At 56.5% G+C, this 25208-nt stretch overlaps 1 protein-coding gene across 4 annotated transcripts in view; it reads left to right on the forward strand.

Annotated features, from left to right (window-relative positions):
- LOC140424666 (alanine aminotransferase 2-like) overlaps positions 1–25208 on the forward strand; it is a 245465-nt gene that overhangs the window by 107341 nt on the left and 112916 nt on the right. For all 4 annotated transcript variants that reach the window (XM_072507921.1, XM_072507923.1, XM_072507922.1 and 1 more), the window contains 4 exons: positions 6900–7033; positions 14668–14911; positions 18874–18953; positions 20514–20650. In XM_072507921.1, the coding sequence (XP_072364022.1) occupies positions 6900–7033; positions 14668–14911; positions 18874–18953; positions 20514–20650 (595 nt within the window). The remainder of the gene's footprint in view (positions 1–6899; positions 7034–14667; positions 14912–18873; positions 18954–20513; positions 20651–25208) is intronic.

Consider the following 25208-nt stretch of genomic DNA (forward strand, 5'->3'; position numbering starts at 1 on the left):
GTATTCGGGACGGAGCGGGGAAGGGGGATACGGGACCGAGCGGGGGAGGGGGATACGGGACCAGGCGGGGGAGGGGGATATGGGACTGAGCGGGGGAGGGGATACGGGACCGAGCGGGGGAGGGGGATACGGGACGGAGCGGGGGAGGGGGATACGGGACCGAGCGGCGGAGGGGGATACGGGACGGAGCGGGGGAGGGGGATACGGGACTGAGCGGGGAGGGGGATACGGGACGGAGCGGGGGAGGGGGATACGGGACCGAGCGGGGGAGGGGGATACGGGACGGAGCGGGGAGGGGGATACGGGACGGAGCGGGGAGGGGGATACGGGACCGAGTGGGGAGGGGGATACGGGACCGAGCGGGGGAGGGGGATACGGGACCGAGCGGGGGAGGGGGATACGGGACCAGGCGGGGGAGGGGGATACGGGACTGAGCGGGGAGGGGGATACGGGACGGAGCGGGGAGGGGGATACGGGACGGAGCGGGGAGGGGGATACGGGACCGAGTGGGGAGGGGGATACGGGACGGAGCGGGGAGGGGGATACGGGACGGAGCGGGGAGGGGGATACGGGACCGAGTGGGGGAGGGGGATACGGGACCGAGCGGGGGAGGGGGATACGGGACGGAGCGGGGGAGGGGGATACGGGACCGAGTGGGGGAGGGGGATACGGGACTGAGTGGGGAGGGGGATACGGGACGGAGCGGGGGAGGGGGATACGGGACAGAGCGGGGAGGGGGATACGGGACCGAGTGGGGAGGGGGATACGGGACTGAGCGGGGGAGGGGGATACGGGACCGAGTGGGGAGGGGGATACGGGACGGAGCGGGGAGGGGGATACGGGACGGAGCGGGGGAGGGGGATACGGGACCGAGCGGGGGAGGGGGATACGGGACCGAGCGGGGGAGGGGGATACGGGACGGAGCGGGGGAGGGGGATACGGGACTGAGCGGGGAGGGGTATACGGGATGGAGCGGGGGAGGGGGATACGGGACGGAGCGGGGAGGGGGATACGGGACGGAGCGGGGAGGGGGATACGGGACTGAGCGGGGAGGGGTATACGGGACGGAGCGGGGGAGGGGGATACGGGACGGAGCGGGGAGGGGGATACGGGACGGAGCGGGTAGGGGGATACGGGACCGAGCGGGGGAGGGGGATACGGGACCGAGTGGGGGAGGGGGATACGGGACGGAGCGGGGGAGGGGGATACGGGACGGAGCGGGGGAGGGGGATACGGGACCAAGCGGGGGAGGGGGATACGGGACGGAGCGGGGGAGGGGGATACGGGACGGAGCGGGGGAGGGGGATACGGGACTGAGCGGGGGAGGGGGATACGGGACCGAGTGGGGGAGGGGGATACGGGACCGAGCGGGGGAGGGGGGTACGGGACCGAGCGGGGGAGGGGGATACGGGACTGAGCAGGGAGGGGGATACGGGACTGAGCGGGGAGGGGGATACGGGACTGAGCGGGGAGGGGGATACAGGACCGAGCGGGGGAGGGGGAAACGGGACTGAGCGGGGAGGGGGATACAGGACGGAGCGGGGGAGGGGGATACGGGACCGAGTGGGGAGGGGTATACGGGACTGAGCGGGGAGGGGAGGGGGATACGGGACTGAGCGGGGAGGGGGATACGGGACTGAGCGGGGAGGGGAGGGGGATACGGGACTGAGCGGGGGAGGGGGATACGGGACTGAGCGGGGAGGGGGATACGGGACTGAGCGGGGAGGGGAGGGGGATACGGGACTGAGCGGGGAGGGGGATACGGGACTGAGCGGGGAGGGGAGGGGGATACGGGACTGAGCGGGGGAGGGGGATACGGGACTGAGCGGGGAGGGGGATACGGGACCGAGTGGGGAGGGGGATACGGGACTGAGCGGGGAGGGGGATACGGGACTGAGCGGGGAGGGGAGGGGGATACGGGACTGAGCGGGGGAGGGGGATACGGGACTGAGCGGGGGAGGGGAGGGGGATACGGGACCGAGCGGGGGAGGGGGATACGGGACCGAGTGGGGAGGGGGATACGGGACTGAGCGGGGAGGGGGATACGGGACCGAGTGGGGAGGGGGATACGGGACTGAGCGGGGAGGGGGATACGGGACCGAGTGGGGGAGGGGGATACGGGACCGAGTGGGGAGGGGGATACGGGACTGAGCGGGGAGGGGGATACGGGACCGAGTGGGGGAGGGGGATACGGGACCGAGCGGGGAGGGGGATACGGGACCGAGCGGGGGAGGGGGATACATGACGGAGCGGGGGAGGGGGATACGGGACCGAGTGGGGAGGGGGATACGGGACTGAGCGGGGAGGGGGATACGGGACTGAGCGGGGGAGGGGAGGGGGATACGGGACCGAGCGGGGGAGGGGAGGGGGATACGGGGCCGAGCGGGGAGGGGGATACGGGACCGAGCGGGGGAGGGGGATACGGGACTGAGCGGGGAGGGGGATACGGGACCGAGCGGGGAGGGGGATACGGGACGGAGCGGGGGAGGGGGATACGGGACGGAGCGGGGAGGGGGATACATGACGGAGCGGGGGAGGGGGATACGGGACTGAGCGGGGAGGGGGATACGGGACTGAGCGGGGAGGGGATACGGGACCGAGCGGGGGAGGGGGATACGGGACCGAGCGGGGGAGGGGGATACGGGACTGAGCGGGGAGGGGGATACGGGACTGAGCGGGGAGGGGATACGGGACGGAGCGGGGGAGGGGGATACGGGACGGAGCGGGGGAGGGGGATACGGGACAGAGCGGGGGAGGGGGATACGGGACTGAGCGGGGAGGGGGATACGGGACTGAGCGGGGAGGGGGATACGGGACCGAGCGGGGGAGGGGGATACGGGACGGAGCGGGGGAGGGGATACGGGACCGAGCGGGGAGGGGGATACGGGACCGAGCGGGGGAGGGGGATACGGGACTGAGCGGGGAGGGAGATACGGGACGGAGCGGGGGAGGGGGATACGGGACCGAGCGGGGGAGGGGGATACGGGACCGAGCGGGGAGGGGGATACGGGACTGAGCGGGGGAGGGGGATACGGGACCGAGCGGGGGAGGGGGATACGGGACGGAGCGGGGGAGGGGAGGGGGATATGGGACGGAGCGGGGGAGGGGGATACGGGACCGAGCGGGGAGGGGGATATGGGACGGAGCGGGGGAGGGGGATACGGGACCGAGCGGGGAGGAGGTTACAGGGCTGAGTGGGGGAGCGGATTAAAGGGCGGAGTGGGGAGGGGGTTACAGGGCGGAGCGGGGGAGGGGATTAAAGGGCGGAGTGGGGGAGGATGTTACAGGGCTGAGCAGTGGAGGAGGTTACAGGACGGAGCGGGGGAGGGGGGTCACAGGGCGGAGCGGGGGAGGGGGGTCACAGGGCGGAGCGGGGGAGGGGGTTACAGGACGGAGCGGGGCAGGGGGTCACAGGGCAGGGGAGAGGAGGGGGTTACAGGGTGGGTAGGGGAGGGGGTTACAGAGCAGAGCGGGGGAGGGGGTTACAGGGCGGGGGAGGGGGTCACAGGGCGGAGCGGGGGAGGAGGTTACAGGACGGAGCGGGGGAGGGGGTTACAGGGCGGGGGAGGGGAGGGGGTTACAGGGCGGGCGAGGGGAGGGGGTTACAGGGCGGGGGAGGGGAGGGGGTCACAGGGCGGAGGAGGGGAGGGGGATACAGGCGGTGTGGGGAGGGGTAGCGAGGTGGGTAGGGGGTTACAGGATGGTTTATGGAAAGGTGTAGCTGTGTGTGAATTTTACCTGAGGCTGTGAGGTCTGTACGTGGCATGTTTCAGGCGGCATTCCCCCGGCTCCGAGTAATCATCGACAAGGCCTCACACCAACCGGTATTGGTGCTGATTCCCAAAACGTAGACCAGGTGTGATGGCCTCACCGGGAGGCTCGGAGGCCATTGCAGCTGCCGGGTGGTCAAGGACAGGACATGGCAGTGCCCTGCCAGTGTGCCAGGGCAATGCCAGTGTGCCCGGGCAGTGCCAATGTGCCAGGGCAGGGCCAGTGTGCCAGGGCGATGCCAGTGTGCCGGGGCGATGCCAGTGTGCCGGGGCGGTGCCAGTGTGCCCGGGCGGTGCCAGTGTGCCGGGGCGGTGCCAGTGTGCCCGGGCGGTGCCAATGTGCCAGGGCAGGGCCAGTGTGCCAGGGCGATGCCAGTGTGCCGGGGCGATGCCAGTGTGCCGGGGCGGTGCCAGTGTGCCCGGGCGGTGCCAGTGTGCCAGGGCGGTGCCAGTGTGCCCGGGCTGTGCCAATGTGCCAGGGCAGGGCCAGTGTGCCAGGGCGATGCCAGTGTGCCGGGTTGGTGCCAGTGTGCCAGGGCAGTGCCAGTGTGCCAGGGTGGTGCCAGTGTGCCAGGGCAGGGCCAGTGTGCCAGGGCGATGCCAGTGTGCCGGGTTGGTGCCAGTGTGCCAGGGCAGTGCCAGTGTGCCAGGGCAGTACCAGTGTGCCAGGCCAGTGCCAGTGTGCCGGGACGGTGCCAGTGTGCCGGGGCAGGGCCAGTATGCCAGGGCGATGCCAGTGTGCCAGGACAGGGCCAGTGTGCCAGGGCGATGCCAGTGTGCCGGGTTGGTGCCAGTGTGCCAGGGCAGTGCCAGTGTGCCAGGGTGGTGCCAGTGTGCCGGGGCAGTGCCAGTGTGCCAGGGCAGGGCCAGTGTGCCAGGGCAGTGCCAGTGTGCCGGGGCGGTGCCAGTGTGCCGGGGCGGTGCCAGTGTGCCAGGCCAGTGCCAGTGTGCCAGGGTGGTGCCAGAGTGCCGGGGCGGTGCCAGTGTGCCCGGGTGGTGCCAGTGTGCCAGGGCGGTGCCAGTGTGCCCGGGCGGTGCCAGTGTGCCAGGGTGGTGCCAGTGTGCCGGGGCAGTGCCAGTGTGCCAGGGTGGTGCCAGTGTGCCAGGGCAGTGCCAGTGTGCCGGGGCGGTGCCAGTGTGCCAGGGCGGTGCCAGCATGCCCGGGTGGTGCCAGTGTGCCAGGGCAGTGCCAGTGTGCTGGGGCGGTGCCAGTGTGCCAGGGTGGTGCCAGTGTGCCAGGGTGGTGCCAGTGTGTCGGGGCAGTGCCAGTGTGCCAGGGTGGTGCCAGTGTGCCAGGGCAGTGCCAGTGTGCCGTGGCGGTGCCAGTGTGCCAGGGCGGTGCCAACATGCCCGGGTGGTGCCAGTGTGCCAGGGCAGTGCCAGTGTGCCGGGGCGGTGCCAGTGTGCCAGGGCGGTGCCAGTGTGCCGGGGCGGTGCCAGTGTTGTGGGTCGGTGTCAGTGTGCTGGGATGGTGTCAGTGTGCCAGAGCAGTGCCAGGGCAGTACCAGTGTGCCAGGGCATTGCCAGTGTGCCGGGGCAGTGTCCGGCTGTCAATGCCAGTGTTGCGGGGCGGTGCCAGTGTGCCAGGGCAGTGCCAGTGTGCCAGGGCAGTGCCAGTGTGCCAGGGCAGTGCCAGTGTGCCGGGGAGGTGCCAGTGTGCTTGGACGGTGCCAGGGTGCCAGGGCGGTGCCAGTGTTGCGGGTTGGTGTCAGTGTGCCAGGGCGGTGCCAGTGTGCCGGGGCAGTGCCAGTGTGCCGGGGCGGTGCCAGTGTGCTGGGATGGTGCCAGTGTGCTGGGGCAGTGCCAGTGTGCCGGGGCGGTGCCAGTGTGCCAGGGCGGTGCCAGTGTGCCGGGGCAGTGCCAGTGTGCCGGGGCGGTGCCAGTGTGCTGGGGTGGTGCCAGTGTGCCAGGGCGGTGCCAGTGTGCCGGGGCAGTGCCAGTGTGCCGGGGCGGTGCCAGTGTGCCGGGGCAGTGCCAGTGTGCCGGGGCGGTGCCAGTGTGCCGGGGCGGTGCCAGTGTGCCAGGGCGGTGCCAGTGTGCCGGGGCAGTGCCAGTGTGCCGGGGCGGTGCCAGTGTGCCGGGGCGGTGCCAGTGTGCCGGGGCAGTGCCAGTGTGCCGGGGCAGTGCCAGTGTTGCGGGTCGGTGTCAGTGTGCTGGGACGGTGTCAGTGTGCCATGGCAGTGCCAGGGCAGTACCAGTGTGCCAGGGCATTGCCAGTGTGCCGGGGCAGTGCCCGGCTGTCCATGCCAGTGTTGCGGGGCGGTGCCAGTGTGCCAGGGCAGTGCCAGTGTGCCAGGGCAGTGCCAGTGTGCCGGGGCGGTGCCAGTGTGCTGGGGCAGTGCCAGTGTGCCGGGGCAGTGTCCGGCTGGCAATGCCAGTGTGCCAGGGCAGTGCCCGTGTTCCAGGGCGGTGCCAGTGTGCTGGGGCAGTGCCAGTGTTGCGGGGCGGTGCCAGTGTGCTGGGGCAGTGCCAGTGTGCCAGGGCGGTGCCAGGGCAGTGCCAGTGTTGCAGGGCGGTGACAGTGTGCCAGGGCAGTGCCAGTGTGCCGGGGCAGTGCCAGTGTGCCGGGGCGGTGCCAGTGTGCCAGGGCAGTGCCAGTGTGCCGGGGTGGTGCCAGTGTGCCAGGGCAGTGCCAGTGTGCCAGGGCAGTGCCAGTGTGCCAGGGCCCGAGAGGTTGCTACCACACTCAGAAACCTTTCTGTTAAATGATACCCATTGATAGAACCCAACCCTGTTCACTTTACCTACGCTGGCCATGAACAAGCAGCGATCGAGGAACTGGAATCAGTTTCCTATTCCTTGTAAATGCGAAATAAATTCTGTGTTGGTCCACTTACATTTTTGGTTCCATTCTGCTATTGCGTCTAAATGTTTTGCATTAAATGACACACTTGTCCCATCTTAACCCCTGCTCGAAATGCTCTCGTATCTGACCCATTACCACGGTCCGTTCCCGAGTGAAGACGAGAGGGATGAGGACAGGTACTGGGAGTGTCATCAATGATGTGTCCCCCGGCTCGCTCACCACAAGTTTCTATCTGGGAAACGTTGAGGTAAATCCTCCCGCCCTCCCTGATAGTATCTGAGGAAAACGGGAGGGAAGCATTTGGAAATATTTGTGTTTTTCAGGCTCTTACACTAGATCAGCAGGAATGAGTTACGTTCAGAACAACGTGGCGAAATACATGGAGAAACGCGATGGGGGGATCGTTGCAGATCCAAATGACATCTATCTAATGAGTGGTACAAGCAACAGCTTGGAGGTATGTATTGTCAGTTAAATAGTTTAATACTAGCTTTTCTGTACCAGTAATTCACCTGCCCATCTGTGGAATTCCATTCGGAGTTCCTCAGGGTAGTGTCCTCGGCCCAACCAACTTCATCTTCTCCCTCAATGGCCAGTGGTGAGCCTGTGGCATTAATGGGACGTTTTCCAAATGGCAGTGTCGCGTGGGGCACCGCAGGGATCGCCGCTGGGACCCCAGCTACTCACAATGTATAATAATGATTTAGATGAGGGAACAAAATGTCATATCTCTAAATTTGCAGGTGACACCAAGTTGGGGGGGGGGGGGGGGGGGGGGGGAGGGTGAGCCGTGAGGGGGATGCAGAGATGTTTCAGTGGGATTTGGACAGGTTGGGCGAGTGGGCACATGCACAGCAGATGCAGTATAATGTGGGTAAGTGTGAGGTTATTCATTTTGGAAGCAAAAACAGGAAGGCAGATTGCTACCTGAATGGTTGTAAATTGGGAGAGGGGAGCGTGCAGCGGGACCTGGGTGTCCTTGTGCACCAGTCGCTGAAGGTAAGCTGCAGGTGCAGCAGGCGGTAAAGAAGGCTAATGGTATGTTGGCCTTCATTGCGAGAGGTTTCGAGTACAGAAGCAGGGATGTGTTGCTGCAGTTGTACAGGGCCTTGGTGAGGCCACACCTGGAGTATTGTGGGCAGTTTTGGTCTCCTTCTCTGAGGAAGGATGTTCTTGCTCTCGGGGGAGTGCAGCGAAGGTTTACCAGACTGATTCCAGGGATGGCGGGACTGTCATATGAGGAGAGATCGACTCGGTCGGGATTGTTCTCGCTGGAGTTCAGAAGAATGAGGGGGGATCTCAGAGAGACTATAAAATTCTAACAGGACTGGACAGGGTAGATGCAGGGAAGATGTTACCAATGATGGGTGTGTCCAGAACCAGGGGTCACAGCCTGAGGATTCGGGGTAAACCATTTAGATGAGGAGAGGGTGAAGCACCACCATGATTGTGCCCCTGGCACCATCCTCCTGCCACCCCGTCACACATGCACCTGCCCTGCACTGCGCACCCCCCACCCGCCAGCGGGGCGACAGCACCCACCAGCCGGCAGCCCCCTTGCACCCCACCCTGCACCACATACCCATACCGCCCAGCATGGCCAGGTACCCCCCCCCCCCCCCGCTGCAACCCCTGACCCCAGAGCTCGAGTCCGGGGATGACACAGATTTCCTCTCACTGCTGTTTCCAACACCCACCATCATCCCCGAGACACTCACCTCGGTCGGGCACTTCAGGGAAGAGGCTCCTGGGACACTCTCTGGTGTGGATCACACACGTGCTGAGCGACAACAGGTGGAGGCAGGAACAAAACAGAACAAAGAGCAAAGAAAATTACAGCAGAAAAACAGGCCCTTCGGCCCTCCCAGCCTGCGCCGATCCAGATCCTTTATCTAAACCTGTCACCTATTTTCCAAGGATCTACTTCCCTCTGTTCCCCGCCCGTTCATATATCGGTCTAGATGCATCTTAAATGATGCTCTCGTGCCCGCCTCTACCACCTCCGCTGGCAATGCGTTCCAGGCACCCACCACCCTCTGCGTAAAGAACTTTCCTCGCACATCTCCCTTAAACTTTCCCCCTCTCACCTTGAAATCGTGACCCCTTGCAATTGACACCTCCACTCTTGGAAAAAGCGTGTTGCTATCCACCCTGTCCATACCTCTCAGAATTTTGTAGCCCTCAATCAGGTCCCCCCTCAACCTCCGTCTTTCCAACGAAAACAATCCTAATCTACTCAACCTTTCTTCATAGCTAGCACCCTCCATACCAGGCAACATCCTGGTGAACCTCCTCTGCACCCTCTCTAAAGCATCCACATCCTTCTGGAACTCCCGAGTGGGCAGAGTGGAAGCCCCAGGTACCACCTGCTGCTTTGGGCTTCTGCAACGGGCGGTCCCATTGATCACAGATCACAGATCACAGAATTTACAGTGCAGAAGGAGGCCATTCAGCCCATCAAGTCTGCACCGGCTCTTGGAAAGAGCACCCCACCCAAGGTCAACGCCTCCACCCTATCCCCATAACCCAGTAACCCCACCCAACACTAAGGGCAATTTTGGACACGAAGGGCAATTTATCATTGGCCAATCCACCTAACCTGCACATCTTTGGACTGTGGGAGGAAACCGGAGCACCCGGAGGAAACCCACGCACACACGGGGAGGATGTGCAGACTCCGCACAGACAGTGACCCAAGCCGGAATCGAACCTGGGACCCTGGAGCTGTGAAGCAATTGTGCTATCCACAATGCTACCGTGCTGCCCAGTTGATGATCGAGTTGTAGACGCATAGCTGGGGGCTACAGGGTGGGGGGCTCAGCAACAATCCAGAGCCCGCAGGTGCTGCCGAGAAAACGTGCCACCCAGGCCAACAGCGCACAAGGTGGCGTCCGCGATGGAGGCATTGGGGGCGGAGGTATTGGCCATGCGGCAGTGTGTCCAAAGCCTGGGACTCTGTGTGTGCGGCGGTTGAGGCACAGGACAGGGCGCCCCTCAGCTTGGCCAATCACAACGGGCATTGGCTGTGGACGGTGAGAGCATTGGCCGGGTGCTGGCTGACCTCAGCCAGTTACTGAGGGACCCGATATGGTCACTGTACTCCATGGCCTGAGCATGGAGACCCTGGTCCTCAGGACGGACACCCTGGTCCTGAGCGTGGAGACCCTGGTCCTCAGGACGGACACCCTGGTCCTAAGCGTGGAGACCCTGGTCCTCAGGACGGACACCCTGGTCCTGAGCATGGAGACCCTGGTCCTGAGCACGGAGACCCTGGTCCTGAGCGCGGAGACCCTGGTCCTCAGGACGGACACCCTGGTCCTGAGCGTGGAGACCCTGTTCCTGAGCATGGAGACCCTGGTCCTGAGCGCGGAGACCCTGGTCCTCAGGACGGACGCCCTGGTCCCGAGCGTGGAGACCCTGTTCCTGAGCACGGAGACCCTGGTCCTGAGCATGGAGACCCTGGTCCTCAGGACGGACGCCCTGGTCCTGAGCGTGGAGACCCTGGTCCTGAGCATGGAGACCCTGGTCCTCAGGACGGACACCCTGGTCCTGAGCGCGGAGACCCTGGTCCTGAGCACGGAGACCCTGGTCCTGAGCACGGAGACCCTGGTCCTGAGCGTGGAGACCCTGGTCCTCAGGACGGACGCCCTGGTCCTGAGCGTGCAGACCCTGGTCCTGAGCATGGAGACCCTGGTCCTCAGGACGGACACCCTGGTCCTGAGCGCGGAGACCCTGGTCCTGAGCACGGAGACCCTGGTCCTGAGCGCGGAGACCCTGGTCCTGAGCACGGAGACCCTGGTCCTGAGCACGGAGACCCTGGTCCTCAGGACGGACGCCCTGGTCCTGAGCGTGGAGACCCTGGTCCTGAGCATGGAGACCCTGGTCCTGAGCACGGAGACCCTGGTCCTGAGCACGGAGACCCTGGTCCTGAGTACGGAGACCCTGGTCCTGAGCACGGAGACCCTGGTCCTGAGCATGGAGACCCTGGTCCTCAGGACGGACACCCTGGTCCTGAGCTCGGAGACCCTGGTCCTGAGCGCGGAGACCCTGGTCCTGAGCGCGGAGACCCTGGTCCTGAGCGTGGAGACCCTGGTCCTGAGCATGGAGACCCTGGTCCTCAGGACGGACACCCTGGTCCTGAGCTCGGAGACCCTGGTCCTCAGGACGGACACCCTGGTCCTGAGTACGGAGACCCTGGTCCTGAGCGCGGAGACCCTGGTCCTGAGCGCGGAGACCCTGGTCCTGAGCGTGGAGACCCTGGTCCTGAGCATGGAGACCCTGGTCCTGAGCACAGAGACCCTGGTCCTGAGCACGGAGACCCTGGTCCTGAGCACGGAGACCCTGGTCCTGAGCATGGAGACCCTGGTCCTGAGCACAGAGACCCTGGTCCTGAGCACGGAGACCCTGGTCCTGAGCACGGAGACCCTGGTCCTGAGTACGGAGACCCTGGTCCTGAGCACGGAGACCCTGGTCCTGAGCATGGAGACCCTGGTCCTCAGGACGGACACCCTGGTCCTGAGCGTGGAGACCCTGTTCCTGAGCATGGAGACCCTGGTCCTGAGCGCGGAGACCCTGGTCCTGAGCACGGAGACCCTGGTCCTGAGCGTGGAGACCCTGGTCCTGAGCATGGAGACCCTGGTCCTCAGGACGGACACCCTGGTCCTGAGCGCGGAGACCCTGGTCCTGAGCACGGAGACCCTGGTCCTGAGCACGGAGACCCTGGTCCTGAGCGTGGAGACCCTGGTCCTCAGGACGGACGCCCTGGTCCTGAGCGTGCAGACCCTGGTCCTGAGCATGGAGACCCTGGTCCTCAGGACGGACACCCTGGTCCTGAGCGCGGAGACCCTGGTCCTGAGCACGGAGACCCTGGTCCTGAGCGCGGAGACCCTGGTCCTGAGCACGGAGACCCTGGTCCTGAGCACGGAGACCCTGGTCCTCAGGACGGACGCCCTGGTCCTGAGCGTGGAGACCCTGGTCCTGAGCATGGAGACCCTGGTCCTGAGCACGGAGACCCTGGTCCTGAGCACGGAGACCCTGGTCCTGAGTACGGAGACCCTGGTCCTGAGCACGGAGACCCTGGTCCTGAGCATGGAGACCCTGGTCCTCAGGACGGACACCCTGGTCCTGAGCTCGGAGACCCTGGTCCTGAGCGCGGAGACCCTGGTCCTGAGCGCGGAGACCCTGGTCCTGAGCGTGGAGACCCTGGTCCTGAGCATGGAGACCCTGGTCCTCAGGACGGACACCCTGGTCCTGAGCTCGGAGACCCTGGTCCTCAGGACGGACACCCTGGTCCTGAGTACGGAGACCCTGGTCCTGAGCGCGGAGACCCTGGTCCTGAGCGCGGAGACCCTGGTCCTGAGCGTGGAGACCCTGGTCCTGAGCATGGAGACCCTGGTCCTGAGCACAGAGACCCTGGTCCTGAGCACGGAGACCCTGGTCCTGAGCACGGAGACCCTGGTCCTGAGCATGGAGACCCTGGTCCTGAGCACAGAGACCCTGGTCCTGAGCACGGAGACCCTGGTCCTGAGCACGGAGACCCTGGTCCTGAGTACGGAGACCCTGGTCCTGAGCACGGAGACCCTGGTCCTGAGCATGGAGACCCTGGTCCTCAGGACGGACACCCTGGTCCTGAGCTCGGAGACCCTGGTCCTGAGCGCGGAGACCCTGGTCCTGAGCGCGGAGACCCTGGTCCTGAGCGTGGAGACCCTGGTCCTGAGCATGGAGACCCTGGTCCTCAGGACGGACACCCTGGTCCTGAGCTCGGAGACCCTGGTCCTGAGCATGGAGACCCTGGTCCTGAGCATGGAGACCCTGGTCCTGAGCACAGAGACCCTGGTCCTGAGCACGGAGACCCTGGTCCTGAGCACGGAGACCCTGGTCCTGAGCGCCGAGACCCTGGTCCTGAGCACGGAGACCCTGGTCCTGAGCACGGAGACCCTGGTCCTGAGCGCGGAGACCCTGGTCCTGAGCACGGAGACCCTGGTCCTGAGCGTGGAGACCCTGGTCCTGAGCACGGAGACCCTGGTCCTGAGCGTGGAGACCCTGGTCCTGAGCGCGGAGACCCTGGTCCTGAGCACGGAGACCCTGGTCCTGAGCGTGGAGACCCTGGTCCTGAGCGTGGAGACCCTGGTCCTACCAGAAGGATGTGGAGGCTTTAGTGAGGGTGCAGAAGAGATTTACCAGAATGTTGCCTGGTATGGAGGGCATTAGCTATGAGGAGCGGTTGAATAAACTCGGTTTGTTCTCACTGGAACGACGGAGGTTGAGGGGCGACCCATAAGACCATAAGACATATGAGTGGAAGTAAGGCCATTCGGCCCATCGAGTCCTCTCCACCATTCAATCATGGCTGATTTCAACTCCATTTACCCGCTCTCTCTCCATAGCCCTTAATTCCTCGAGAAATCAAGAATTTATCAACTTCTGTCTTAAAGACGCTCAACGTCCCGGCCTCCACCGCCCTCTGTGGCAACGAATTGCACAGACCCACCACTCTCTGGCTGAAGAAATTTCTCCTCATCTCTGTTCTAAAGTGACTCCCTTTTATTCTAAGGCTGTGCCCCCGGGTCCTAGTCTCCCCTGCTAATGGAAACAACTTCCCTACGTCCACCCTATCCAAGCCATTCATTATCTTGTAAGTTTCTATTAGATCTCCCCTCAACCTCCTAAACCCAATGAATATAATCCCAGGATCCTCAGACGTTCATCGTATGTTAGGCCTACCATTCCTGGGATCATCCGTGTGAATCTCCGCTGGACCCGCTCCAGCGCCAGTATGTCCTTCCTGAGGTGTGGGGCCCAAAATTGCTCACAGTATTCTAAATGGGGCCTAACTAATGCTTTATAAAGCTTCAGAAGTACATCCCTGCTTTTATATTCCAAGCCTCTTGAGATAAATTACAACATTGCATTTGCTTTCTTAATTACGGACTCAACCTGCAAGTTTACCTTTAGAGAATCCTGGACTAGGACTCCCAAGTCCCTTTGCACTTCAGCGTTATGAATTTTGTCACCGTTTAGAAAATAGTCCATGCCTCTATTCTTTTTTCCAAAGTGCAAGACCTCGCACTTGCCCACGTTGAATTTCATCAGCCCTCTCTTGGACCACTCTCCTAAACTGTCTAAATCTTTCTGCAGCCTCCCCACCTCCTCCATACTACCTGCCCCTCCACCTATCTTTGTATCATCGGCAAACTTAGCCAGTATGCCCCAGTCCCGTCATCTAGATCGTTAATATATAAAGAGAACAGCTGTGGTCCCAACACTGAACCCTGCGGGACACCACTCGTCACCGGTTGCCATTCCGAAAAATTTTATCCCAACTCTCTGCCTGCTGCCTGACAGCCAATCATCAATCCATGTTAGTACCTTGCCTAGAATACAATGGGCCCTTATTTTACTCAGCAGTCTCCCGTGAGGCACCTTATCAAAGGCCTTTTGGAAGTCAAGATAGACCCGATAGAGGTCTACAAAATTATTTGGGGCACAGACAGAGTGGATAGTCAGAGGCTTTTCCCCAGGGTAGAGGGGTCAATTACTAGGGGGCAGAGGTTTAAGGTGCAAGGGGCAAGGTTTAGAGTAGATGTACGAGGCAAGTTTTTTACGCAGAGGGTAGTGGGTGCCTGGAACTCGCTGCCGGAGGAGGTGGTGGAAGCAGGGACGATAGGGACATTTAAGGGGCATCTTGACAAATACATGAATAGGATGGGAATAGAGGGATACAGACCCAGGAAGTGTAGAAGATTGTAGTTTAGTCGGGCAGCATGGTCGGCACGGGCTTGGAGGGCCGAAGGGCCTGTTCCTATGCTGTACTTTTCTTTGTTCTTTGTTCTTTTTGTTCTTGATTAATAAGGGGATCAGGGGTTATGGGGAGAAGGCAGGAGAATGGGGATGTGAAAAGTATCAGCCATGATTGAATGGCGGAGTGGCCTGAATCTGCTCCTATAACCTATGGAGAGTAAGCCAATGAATGGTGATCTACTCTAAAGACAGGTCCAGTGAAATAGATCCAATCTGGAGAGGGATTGATCCAAAGAGTGAGGATCTGGCTGAATGATCAGGAATTCTCTCCCAATTCTCCTGTTTCCACAGATTATCTTCAAGATGCTGATCGACAACAGAAGCCAGGGAAAGACAGGAATCATGATCCCCATCCCAAATTCCCCTCTGCTTTCGGAGTGCATTGCCCTGTCGGGCGGGGCAGTGATCCAGTATTCCCTGGAGGAGGAGCAAGGCTGGAATTTAGACGTCCTGGAGCTGAGGAGGGCTCTCAGAGAGAGTCGCACACATTGTTCCCCTAAAGCTCTTTGCGTTGTAAATCCTGGCAGTCCAACAGGTATGTGTCTGTCTGCTTCAGCAAGAAACCAACAATGATACTACCCACGACACGGCCGTTCAGCCCATTTGGCTCTGCTATCCCTTTGAAAGAGCTTTCTGGCTCTCATTTCTTGCTCGAGCAGTTATTGAGACTTCTTCTTTAGGGCGGCTAAGTGGCTCAGTGGTTAGCACTGCTGCCTCACGACGCTGAAGACCCGGGTTCGATCCTGGCTCTGGGTCACTGTCCGTGTGGAGTTTGTTATGGGCCAGGGTTTCGAGAGCCCCAAAGTGTATCAAGGAGTTCACCTGACCCACAACTTTTACTAGATTGTGGTATGGGAAGCACACGGCCCACTCTACAGGTGTGGCACAGCAGAAATGGAAAAGTATTTTAGCTTGAGTTTTCCTTATTCCCAAATGACCTCCCACTGGTACCTCACGTGCAACTCGCAACACCTCCTTTCTATACCCTACCAGCAATACCACTTGATGAACTTCTGCCCACTTTTCATCCGCCTGCATATGTACAGGTCTCCATTTTCTCATCAAGACATCACTTTTACGGTAATAACACTCTGGTAGACACTCAGAGTCCTCTTCCGTATATGCTTTCTGATACATCCGTTTTATTTCTACATCTTTCTGTTATAACTCCGCCAATTTTCCTGAACTAAAAATATCCGCCTCATCCTCCACCTGTTCTTGTTCTTTTTCAACCATCTGATCAAAAATCGTTTCTGATAATTGCACTTCAACTTCATCTTCACTCTTTGATTTCTCCTCTTGTCTTAACCTGTGACTTTGCGACCTTGTTACTACACAATCCGGAAAATTCCCAGGATATTCGTCCTTCAACCCTTCAGTTTTCTGATTTTCCTCTGGCTTATGAACCATAGTAGGCATCACTCCCACCTGCGATCCAGCTACCTCATTACCCAAGATAAACTGTATTCCTGGACAAGATAGTTTCTCTATTACTCCTACTACCACTTCACCGCTCTTCACTGGACTTTCCAACCTTACCTTATATAATGGAACACTACTCCTCTCACCCTGAATTCCACATATCATCACCTTTTCTGGCAACATTCTTCCCAGGCTACATAACGCCTCATCTCTTACCATTAAAGATTGACTAGCTCCCGTATCTCTTAAAATTGTGACTTCTTTACTTGCTCCTCCTGATACACATGAGTAAACTTTACCCACACAAGTAAATTCTTTAAAGAGATCTGGCACCTTCTTATCAAGCACCTCTTGATCAGGCTGTACAATCTTTTGCACCTCCTTCGCTTCACTTGGGCTTTCCTTTACCACTTTAACAAACCCCACTGTCTTATCCTGTTTTACCACATCAGCCTTCCCAGTGCTTTTCTTCAACCACCAACACTGTGACTTTACATGGCCTAGTTTATTACAGTGAAAACATCTGAAACTTTTCATTTCTTTTCCACCCTCCTGGATTTCGTTTTTAATCTGAGGTACACTCTCCTTATTATCTCCCATCAGCTCACCTTTACCTTTACCACTTGAGTGTTTCTCATGTCCCCAGTTTCTACCCCTCACAGACTGAAACTGATGTCGGAAACCAATCTTTGATTTATGAACTAATTCTTAATCATCTGCTATTTCTGCTGCTAACCTCGCAGTTTTAACCCTCTGCTCTTCCACATGAATTCTCACTACATCAGGAATTGAATTTTTAAACTCCTCCAAAGTATAATTTCTCTGAGAGCTTCATACATTTGGTCTATTTTCAAAGCCCTTATCCACCTATCAAAATTACTCTGTTTGATCCTTTCAAACTCCATGTATGTTTGACCAGGTTCTTTCCTTAAATTTCTAAACCTTTGTCTGTAGGCTTCAGGCACTAGCTCATATGCACTTAAGATGGATTTCTTCACCTCCTCATACGTTCCAGATACCTCCTCCGGTAGTGATGCAAACACTTCACCAGCTCTACCTACCAGCTTTGTTTGAATCAGTAACACCCACATGTCTTGTGGCCATTTCATTGGTTTAGCTACCTTCTCAAATGAAATGAAAAAAGCTTCCACCTCCTTCTCGTCAAACCTTGACAATGCTTGGACATATTTAAATAGATCCCCACCGAGCCTTCGACTTTGATGCTCTTTCTCACTATCCTCATCAGTATCATCCAACTGTACGTTTCCCTTTACGTCTGCCAATATTTTAACTGGTTGTCATGTTTAGCTGTTTAGCACAGGGCTAAATCGCTGGCTTTGAAAGCAGACTCAAGGCAGGCCAGCAGCATGGTTCAATTCCCGTAACAGCCTCCCCGAACAGGCGCCGGAATGTGGCGACTAGGGACTTTTCACAGTAACTTCATTTGAAGTCTACCTGTGACGATAAACGATTTTCATTTCATTCATGTTTCATGGCCATTTTTTGAAGTTCAAACTCTCTCTCTTTGTCTTTTCCCTGATCTGTATCTCCCTTTCTCTTTTTTTTTGTTCTGCGAGGGCTATTCTTTCTGTTTTCCTTTCTTCTCTCTCTTTTACCTCTCTCTCTCTTTCTCTTTCTCTTTCTTTTCCTCCCTCTCTCTTTCTCTTTCTCATTCTTTTTGTTCTGTCTCTCTTTCGTATTCAAGCTGCTTTAATTCTTTCTTATGTTCCATTTGTTTAATTTGCAACTGAATTTTTGCTATTTCCAATGAGTCAAACTGTATCTCAGGCAACTTTAAACACTTAGCCTCCGCCATAATTACCTCATCTTTTCGCATTTTGTCAGGTAATGTTAACTGCAATGTTTTTGCCAAACCTAACAGTCTGCTTTTAGTCTCTGTCCGTAAGGTACTGCGTGTGACCGTCTCCACCCCCAAAAACTTCTGAGCCTCTGAATGAGCCATCGTCCACAACACACTCCCCACTTAAACTGAAATACCACACCTGAAAAGCACCCACAATATGCTCATCCCTCACTGTCTTTAAGTTCACTGAGCCAATCCAATAGATAGACTTTTATCCCCCTCGATCCCCCAATTTGTTATGAGCCAGGGTTTAGAGAACCCCAAAGTGTATCATGGAGTTCACCTGACCCACAACTTTTAATAGATTGTGGTATGGGGAGCACACGGCCCACTCTACAGGTGTGGTGGAGCAGAAATGGAAAAGTATTTTTTAAAGCAAAACAATGTTTATTCTATTAACTCAAGTTAAACTTTTAAAAACATACAGTGAACCTCTTAGCAACCATCGATTCAAATACAACCCCCAAAGAATACAACACGAAGTAAACCTTTAAGCTTTCCTTTTTAACACCCATGCGACTGAAAAACAAAACCTTTCTCAGAAGCACATCAGGTTAAAGTCACTACTGAAAATATTTAGAATTCTGAATTCACCAAATGACCAAGAGATAGTCTTTTGATGGCAGAGAGAACAGCAGTACACCTGCTGGGCCTGGCTTCAGCTCCAACACTGAAAACAAAACTAAAACACACCGTGCAGCCTGCTCAAAAACAAAAGTAAAAAGCTGACAGACAGCCCAGCTCCACCCACTCTCTGACATCACTGCAGTGGTAAACACCCATTTCTTAAAGGTACTCTCACTACAGATATTTATATACCCACCCATTTATAAACACCCATTTCTTAAAGGTACTCTCACATGACAAGTTTGCACATTCTCCCCATATCTGCGTGGGTCTCATTCCCACAATCCAAAGATGTGCAGGGAAGGTGATTGGCCGCGCTAAATTGTCTCTTAATTGGAAAAAAGAGAATTTGGTACTGTAAATGTTTTAATAGTTCATATAGTCTGCTTCTAGCGCAGTCTCAGGCAGCACCTTCTAGGTCCCCATAACTCACTGTGTACAGAAACACCTCTCCCTCAGGTGAGGGATTTTCACAGTGACTTCATTGCAGTGTTAATGTCAGCCTACTTTTGGCACTGATAAAGATTATTGTTATTATTAGTTTTTGCCAAATCTCCTAACGCGTTGTCCTCTGGTTCTGACAGGGCTGGTGCTGAGCAGAGACTGCATTGAAACTGTCATCCGATTCGCTGCTGAAGAAGGGCTTTTCTTATTGGTTGATGAGGTAAACAGGTCAATCCCATTCATGATCGTGGGGCCGGCACGGCAGCACAGGGGTTAGCACTCTTGCTTCACAGCTCCAGGGTCCCAGGTTCGATTCCGGCTTGGGTCACTGTCTGTGCGGAGTCTGCACGTTCTCCCCGTGTCTGCGTGGGTTTCCTCTGGGTGCTCTGGTTTCCTCCCACAGTCCAAAGATGTGCAGGTTAGGTGGATTGACCATGATAAATTGCCCTTAGAGTCCAAAAAGGTTAGGAGGGGTTACTGAGTTACGGGGATAGGGTGGAGGTGTGGGCTTAGGCAGGGTGCTCTTTCTAAGGGCCGGTGCAGACTCGATGGGCCGAATGGCCTCCTTCTGCACTGTAAATTCTATAATTCTATGATACAGGTTTAACACCACTTCTCTACTTTTAAAATCAATCCCTCTGGAAATAAAAGTGATGTAACGTTTAATAAGTGAAGCAAGTGCAGCACGGCAGCACAGTGGTTAGCACTGTGGCTTCACAGCGCCAGGATCCCAGGTTCGATTCCCCGCTGGGTCGCTGTCTGTGCGGAGTCTGCACGTTCTTCCCGTGTCTGCGTGGGTTTCCTCCGGGAGCTCCGGTTTCTTCCCACAAGTTCCGAAAGACGTGCTGTTGGGTGAATCAGACATTCTGAATTCTCCCTCTGTGTCCCAGAACAGGCCCCGGAATGTGGCGACTAGGGGCTTTTCACAGTAACTTCATTGCGGTGTTAATGTAAACCTACTTGTGACACAAATAAAGATTATTATTATGTGTGCCCTGTTCCTCTAGGCATTCAAGTACTCAGTGACCGCCTCATTCTTCCTGCTCAGTACTACATCACTTTTATGTATATTTAACGTTATTGTCCAATTACGTACCTATTTTGAAAGTTTATTAATATCGTCCTGTAATTTGTCGAGTCAACATTGTTGTGGGTCTGGAGTTAGTGCCCGCCAGACTGGGTAAGGACGGCAGATTTCCTTCTGTTGCCCCTCCTAGCCGAGGGTCACAAACTGGCAGGTCACACAAACTACTCACAAAGTTTTATTTACAAACGATATATGTACACTTCATGGTAGACACCAACAGGTACTTCCCTTGTCAGTGGGCTGACCTTATATACATGGACTCCTAACCACCAACAGCCCCCTTTCCCAGCAGTCTCTCTTTATAAGTGCTCTAAGTACTCTATTAAACAATGCCCTTCACAGTGTTTAATAATAATCTTTCTATTGTCACAAGTAGGCTTACATTAACACTGCAATGAAATTACTGTGAAAAGCCCCTAGTCGCCACATTCCGGCGCCTGTTCGGGTACACAGAGGGAGAATTCAGAATTCTCAGCTGGTACGGGAATTGAACCCGCGCGGCTGGCCTTGTTCTGCATCACAAGCCAGCTGTCTAGCACACTGAGCTAAACCAGCTAAACTAGCAGTATTTCACAACAAGGTAATTAACATACCATTAACAAGGTAATTAACATACCAGAAACAAGATAAGTAACATACCATTAAGAACATTCCTTGGTGACAGGTGTTTAATTTGTCTTTTTCCCCTCCCAGGCCTACCAGGGAAGTCTACATGGTGAGGGATCTCAGTTCCACTCATTCAAGAAGGTGCTGTTCGAAATGGGTCCCAAATACTCCAGCACCATGGAACTCGTCTCTTTATTCTCCATTTCCAAAGGACACATTGGGGAGTAAGTCTGGCTGATGCATTCGTTCCAAGATAAGTAAAGAGATTGATCATGATGCCACTTGCTGTGTGAGGGGGGTCGGCCAGCTCAGTTGGGCTGGTTTGTGATGCGAGCAACAGCAGGGGTTCAATTCCCCGTACCGGCTGAAGTTTTGCACAAAGGCCCCTTACCCCTTACAAAACCTTACCCCTTGCCCCATTCACGAAGGAAATAGGGAGAGTGCAGGCCCAAGCTCTTCCAATCAAGAAAAAGGGTGGGGCCAACAAATCCAGTGAACCCTGGATATCGCGGGATAGACATCATCGGATCAGGAGAGAAAGGGAGGCATACGGCAGATATCGAGGGCTCAAAACAGCAGAAGCCCTCGAGGCTTATAGAATGTGCAAGAGGGAACTTAAAAAGGAAATTAGAGCAAAAAGTGACATGAAATGATACGGGCAGGTAAAATAAAGGAAAATCCTAATTTGTTTTACAAGTACATTAAGGGTAAAAGGAGAACTAGGGAGAGAGTAAGGCCCATTGAGGAGCACAGTGGAAGTTTGTGTGTGGAGCTGGAGGATGTAGGTCGGGTTGTAAATGAATACTTTGTGTCAGTGTTCACTCGTGAGAGGGACAGTGTGGGTATGGAAATCAGGGCCAAGGACTGCAATAAAATTAAAGAGATTAACATCGACAGAGAGGAGGCTCCGAGTGGTCTGGCAGGGTTAAAGGTCGACAAATCTCCAGGATCAGATGAAATGTATCCCAGGCTGTTGAGTGAGGCAAGGGAGGAAATAGCAGGGACGCTGGCAATAATTTTCAATTCCTCTCTGTCCACAGGAGCGGTGCTGGGGGCTGGAGGATAGTCACTGTGGTACCTTTGGTCAAGAAGGGAGGAAGGGTTAAACCAGGAAACGACAGGCCGGTCAGTCTAACCTCAGTGGTGGGGAAACTATTGGAAGCAATTCTGAGAGACAGAATTAATCTGCATTTGGAGAGGCCGGGATTAATCAGGAACAGTCAGCATGGTTTGTTAAGGGGAGGTCATGTCTGACCAACGTGATTGAGTTTTTCAAGAGGTGACCAGGTGTGTAGATGGGGAAATACATTTGATGTAGTCTACTTGGACTTCAGCAAGGCTTTTGATAAGGTTCCACACGGGAGACTGACAGCAAAGGTCAGAGCCCTTGAATCACAAGGAAATTTGTCAAATTGGATCCAGAATTGGCTGAGTGGCAGGAAGCAAAGGGTGATGGGGGGGGGCTTCTGACTGGAAGCCTGTGTCCAGTGGGGTCCCACGGGGATCAGTGTTGGGGCCCTTGCGGTTTGTGGTTTATATAAATTATTTAGACATGATTGTAGGAGGATTGATCAGTGAGTTTGTGGATGATACGAATATTGGTGGGGTAGTAAATAGTGAGGAGGATGGCCTTCGATTACAGGAGGTTATAGTCGGACAGGTCAGATGGGCTGATCAGTGGCAAATGCAATTCAATCCGGATAAGTGTGAGGTGATGCACTTGGGCAGGATAAACAAGGTAAGGGAATACAGGATAAACCGCACGACCCTGGGAAGCACCGAGGATCAGAGGAATCAGGGCAGCACGGTAACACAGTGGTTAGCACTGTGGCTTCACAGCTCCAGGGTCCCAGGTTCGATTCCCGGCTTGGGTCGCTGTCTGTGCGGAGTCTGCACGTTCTCCCCGTGTCTGCGTGGGTTTCCTCCGGGTGCTCCGGTTTCCTCCCACAGTCCAAAGATGTGCTGTTAGGTGGATTGGTCATGCTAAATTGTCCTTAGTGTCCAAAATGGTTGGGTGGGGTTACTGGGTTATGGGGATAGGGTGAAGGCGTGGGCATGGGCAGGGTGCTCTTTCCAAGGGCCAGTGCAGACTCGATGGGCTGAATGGCCTCCTTCTGCACTGTAAATTCTATGATTCTATGGTGTACATGTACACTGGTCCCTTAAGTTAGCAGCGCAGGTGGATACAGTGGTTAAGAAGGCATATGGTATACTTGCCTTTATTAGCCGAGGTGGAGAGTTTCAGAGCAGGGAGGTGATGCTGGAACTGTATAAAATGTTGGTTAGGCCACAGCGAGAGTATTGTGAGCAGTTCCTGAATCCACATTACAGGAGGGATGTGATCGAACTGGAAAGGGTGCAGAGGAGATTTACCAGGATGTTGCCGGGGCTGGAGAGTGTTAGTGATGAAGAGAGATTGGATAGACTGGGGTTGTTTTCCTTGGAGCAGAGGAGACTGAGGGGGGGGGCATGATTGAGATGTATAACATTATGAGGGGCACAAATTGGATTGGATTGGGTTTGTTTATTGTCACGTGTACCGAGGTACAGTGAAAAGTATTTTTCTGCGAGCAGCTCAACAGATCATTAAGTACATGGGAAGAACAGGGAATAAAAGAAAATACATAATAGGGCAACACAACATATACAATGTAACTACATAAACACCGGCATCGGATGAAGCATACACTCTTCAGCCCCGGCAACATCCTGGTAAATCTCCTCTGCACCCTTTCCAGTGCGATCACATCCCTCCTGTAATGTGGATTCAGGAACTGCTCACAATACTCTCGCTGTGGCCTAACACCTCAGGGTGTAGTGTTAATGGACTCCAACAATCTGTCCTGGTCCACCCACGTCGACGCTACCACCAAGAAAGCACAACAGCGCCTATACTTCCTCAGGAAACTAAGGAAATTCGGCATGTCCACATTAACCCTTACCAACTTTTACAGATGTACCATAGAAAGCATCCTATCAGGCTGCATCACAGCCTGGTATGGCAACTGCTCGGCCCAGGACCGCAAGAAACTTCAGAGAGTCGTGAACACCGCCCAGTCCATCACACAAACCTGCCTCCCATCCATTGACTCCATCTACACCTCCCGCTGCCTGGGGAAAGCGGGCAGCATAATCAAAGATCCCTCCCATCCGGCTTACTCACTCTTCCAACTTCTTCCATCGGGCAGGAGATACAGAAGTCTGAGAACTCGCACAAACAGACTCAAAAACAGCTTCTTCCCCGCTGTCACCAGACTCATAAATGACCCTCTTATGGACTGATTTCATTAACACTACACCCAGGGGGCAGAGATTTAAGGTGAGGGGCAGGAGGGTTAGAGGGGATGTGAGGAAAACCTTTTCACCCAGAGGGTGGGGAGTGTCTGGGACTCGCTGCCTGAGAGGGGGGTGGAGGCAGAGACCCTCAGAACATTTAGGAAGTATTTAGATGTGCGCTAGCGATACCAGGTCAGACACGGCTATGGGCCGTGCTGGGAAACGGGGTTAGAATGGTTAGGGGGCTGTTTCTGGGCCGTGCTGGGAAACGGGGTTAGAATGGTTAGGTGGCTGTTTATGGGCCGTGCTGGGAAACGGGGTTAGAATGGTTAGGTGGGTGTTTATGGGCCGTGTGGGAAACGGGGTTAGAATGGTTAGGTGGCTGTTTATGGGCCGTGCTGGGAAACGCGGTTAGAATGGTTAGGTGGGTGTTTATGGGCCGTGCTGGGAAACGGGGTTAGAATGGTTAGGTGGGTGTTTATGGGCCGTGCTGGGAAACGGGGTTAGAATGGTTAGGTGGCTGTTTATGGGCCGTGCTGGGAAACGGGGTTAGAATGGTTAGGGCGCTGTTCATGGGCCGTGCTGGGAAACGGGGTTAGAATGGTTAGGGGGCTGTTTATGGGCCGTGCTGGGAAACGGGGTTAGAATGGTTAGGTGGGTGTTTATGGGCCGTGCTGGGAAACGGGGTTAGAATGGTTAGGGGGCTGTTTCTGGGCCGTGCTGGGAAACGGGGTTAGAATGGTTAGGTGGGTGTTTATGGGCCGTGCTGGGAAACGGGGTTAGAATGGTTAGGGGGCTGTTTATGGGCCGTGCTGGGAAACGGGGTTAGAATGGTTAGGTGGGTGTTTATGGGCCGTGCTGGGAAACGGGGTTAGAATGGTTAGGTGGGTGTTTATGCGCCGTGCTGGGAAACGGGGTTAGAATGGTTAGGTGACTGTTTATGGGCCGTGCTGGGAAACGGGGTTCGAATGGTTAGGTGGCTGTTTATGGGCCGTGCTGGGAAACGGGGTTAGAATGGTTAGGTGGGTGTTTATGCGCCGTGCTGGGAAACGGGGTAAGAATGGTTAGGGGGCTGTTTATGGGCCATGCTGGGAAACGGGGTTAGAATGGTTAGGTGACTGTTTATGGGCCGTGCTGGGAAACGGGGTTAGAATGGTTAGGTGGCTGTTTATGGGCCGTGCTGGGAAACGGGGTTAGAATGGTTAGGTGGCTGTATATGGGCCGTGCTGGGAAACGGGGTTAGAATGGTTAGGTGGCTGTATATGGGCCGTGCTGGGAAACGGGGTTAGAATGGTTAGGTGGCTGTTTATGGGCCGTGCTGGGAAACGGGGTTAGAATGGTTAGGTGGCTGTTTATGGGCCGTGCTGGGAAACGGGGTTAGGATGATTAGGGGGCTGTTTATGGGCCGTGCTGGGAAACGGGGTTAGAATGGTTAGGTAGCTGTTTATGGGCCGTGCTGGGAAACGGGGTTAGAATGGTTAGGGGGCTGTTTCTGGGCCGTGCTGG

This window comes from Scyliorhinus torazame, chromosome 6, assembly GCF_047496885.1.
Source record: "Scyliorhinus torazame isolate Kashiwa2021f chromosome 6, sScyTor2.1, whole genome shotgun sequence".
Classification (NCBI taxonomy): domain Eukaryota; kingdom Metazoa; phylum Chordata; class Chondrichthyes; order Carcharhiniformes; family Scyliorhinidae; genus Scyliorhinus; species Scyliorhinus torazame.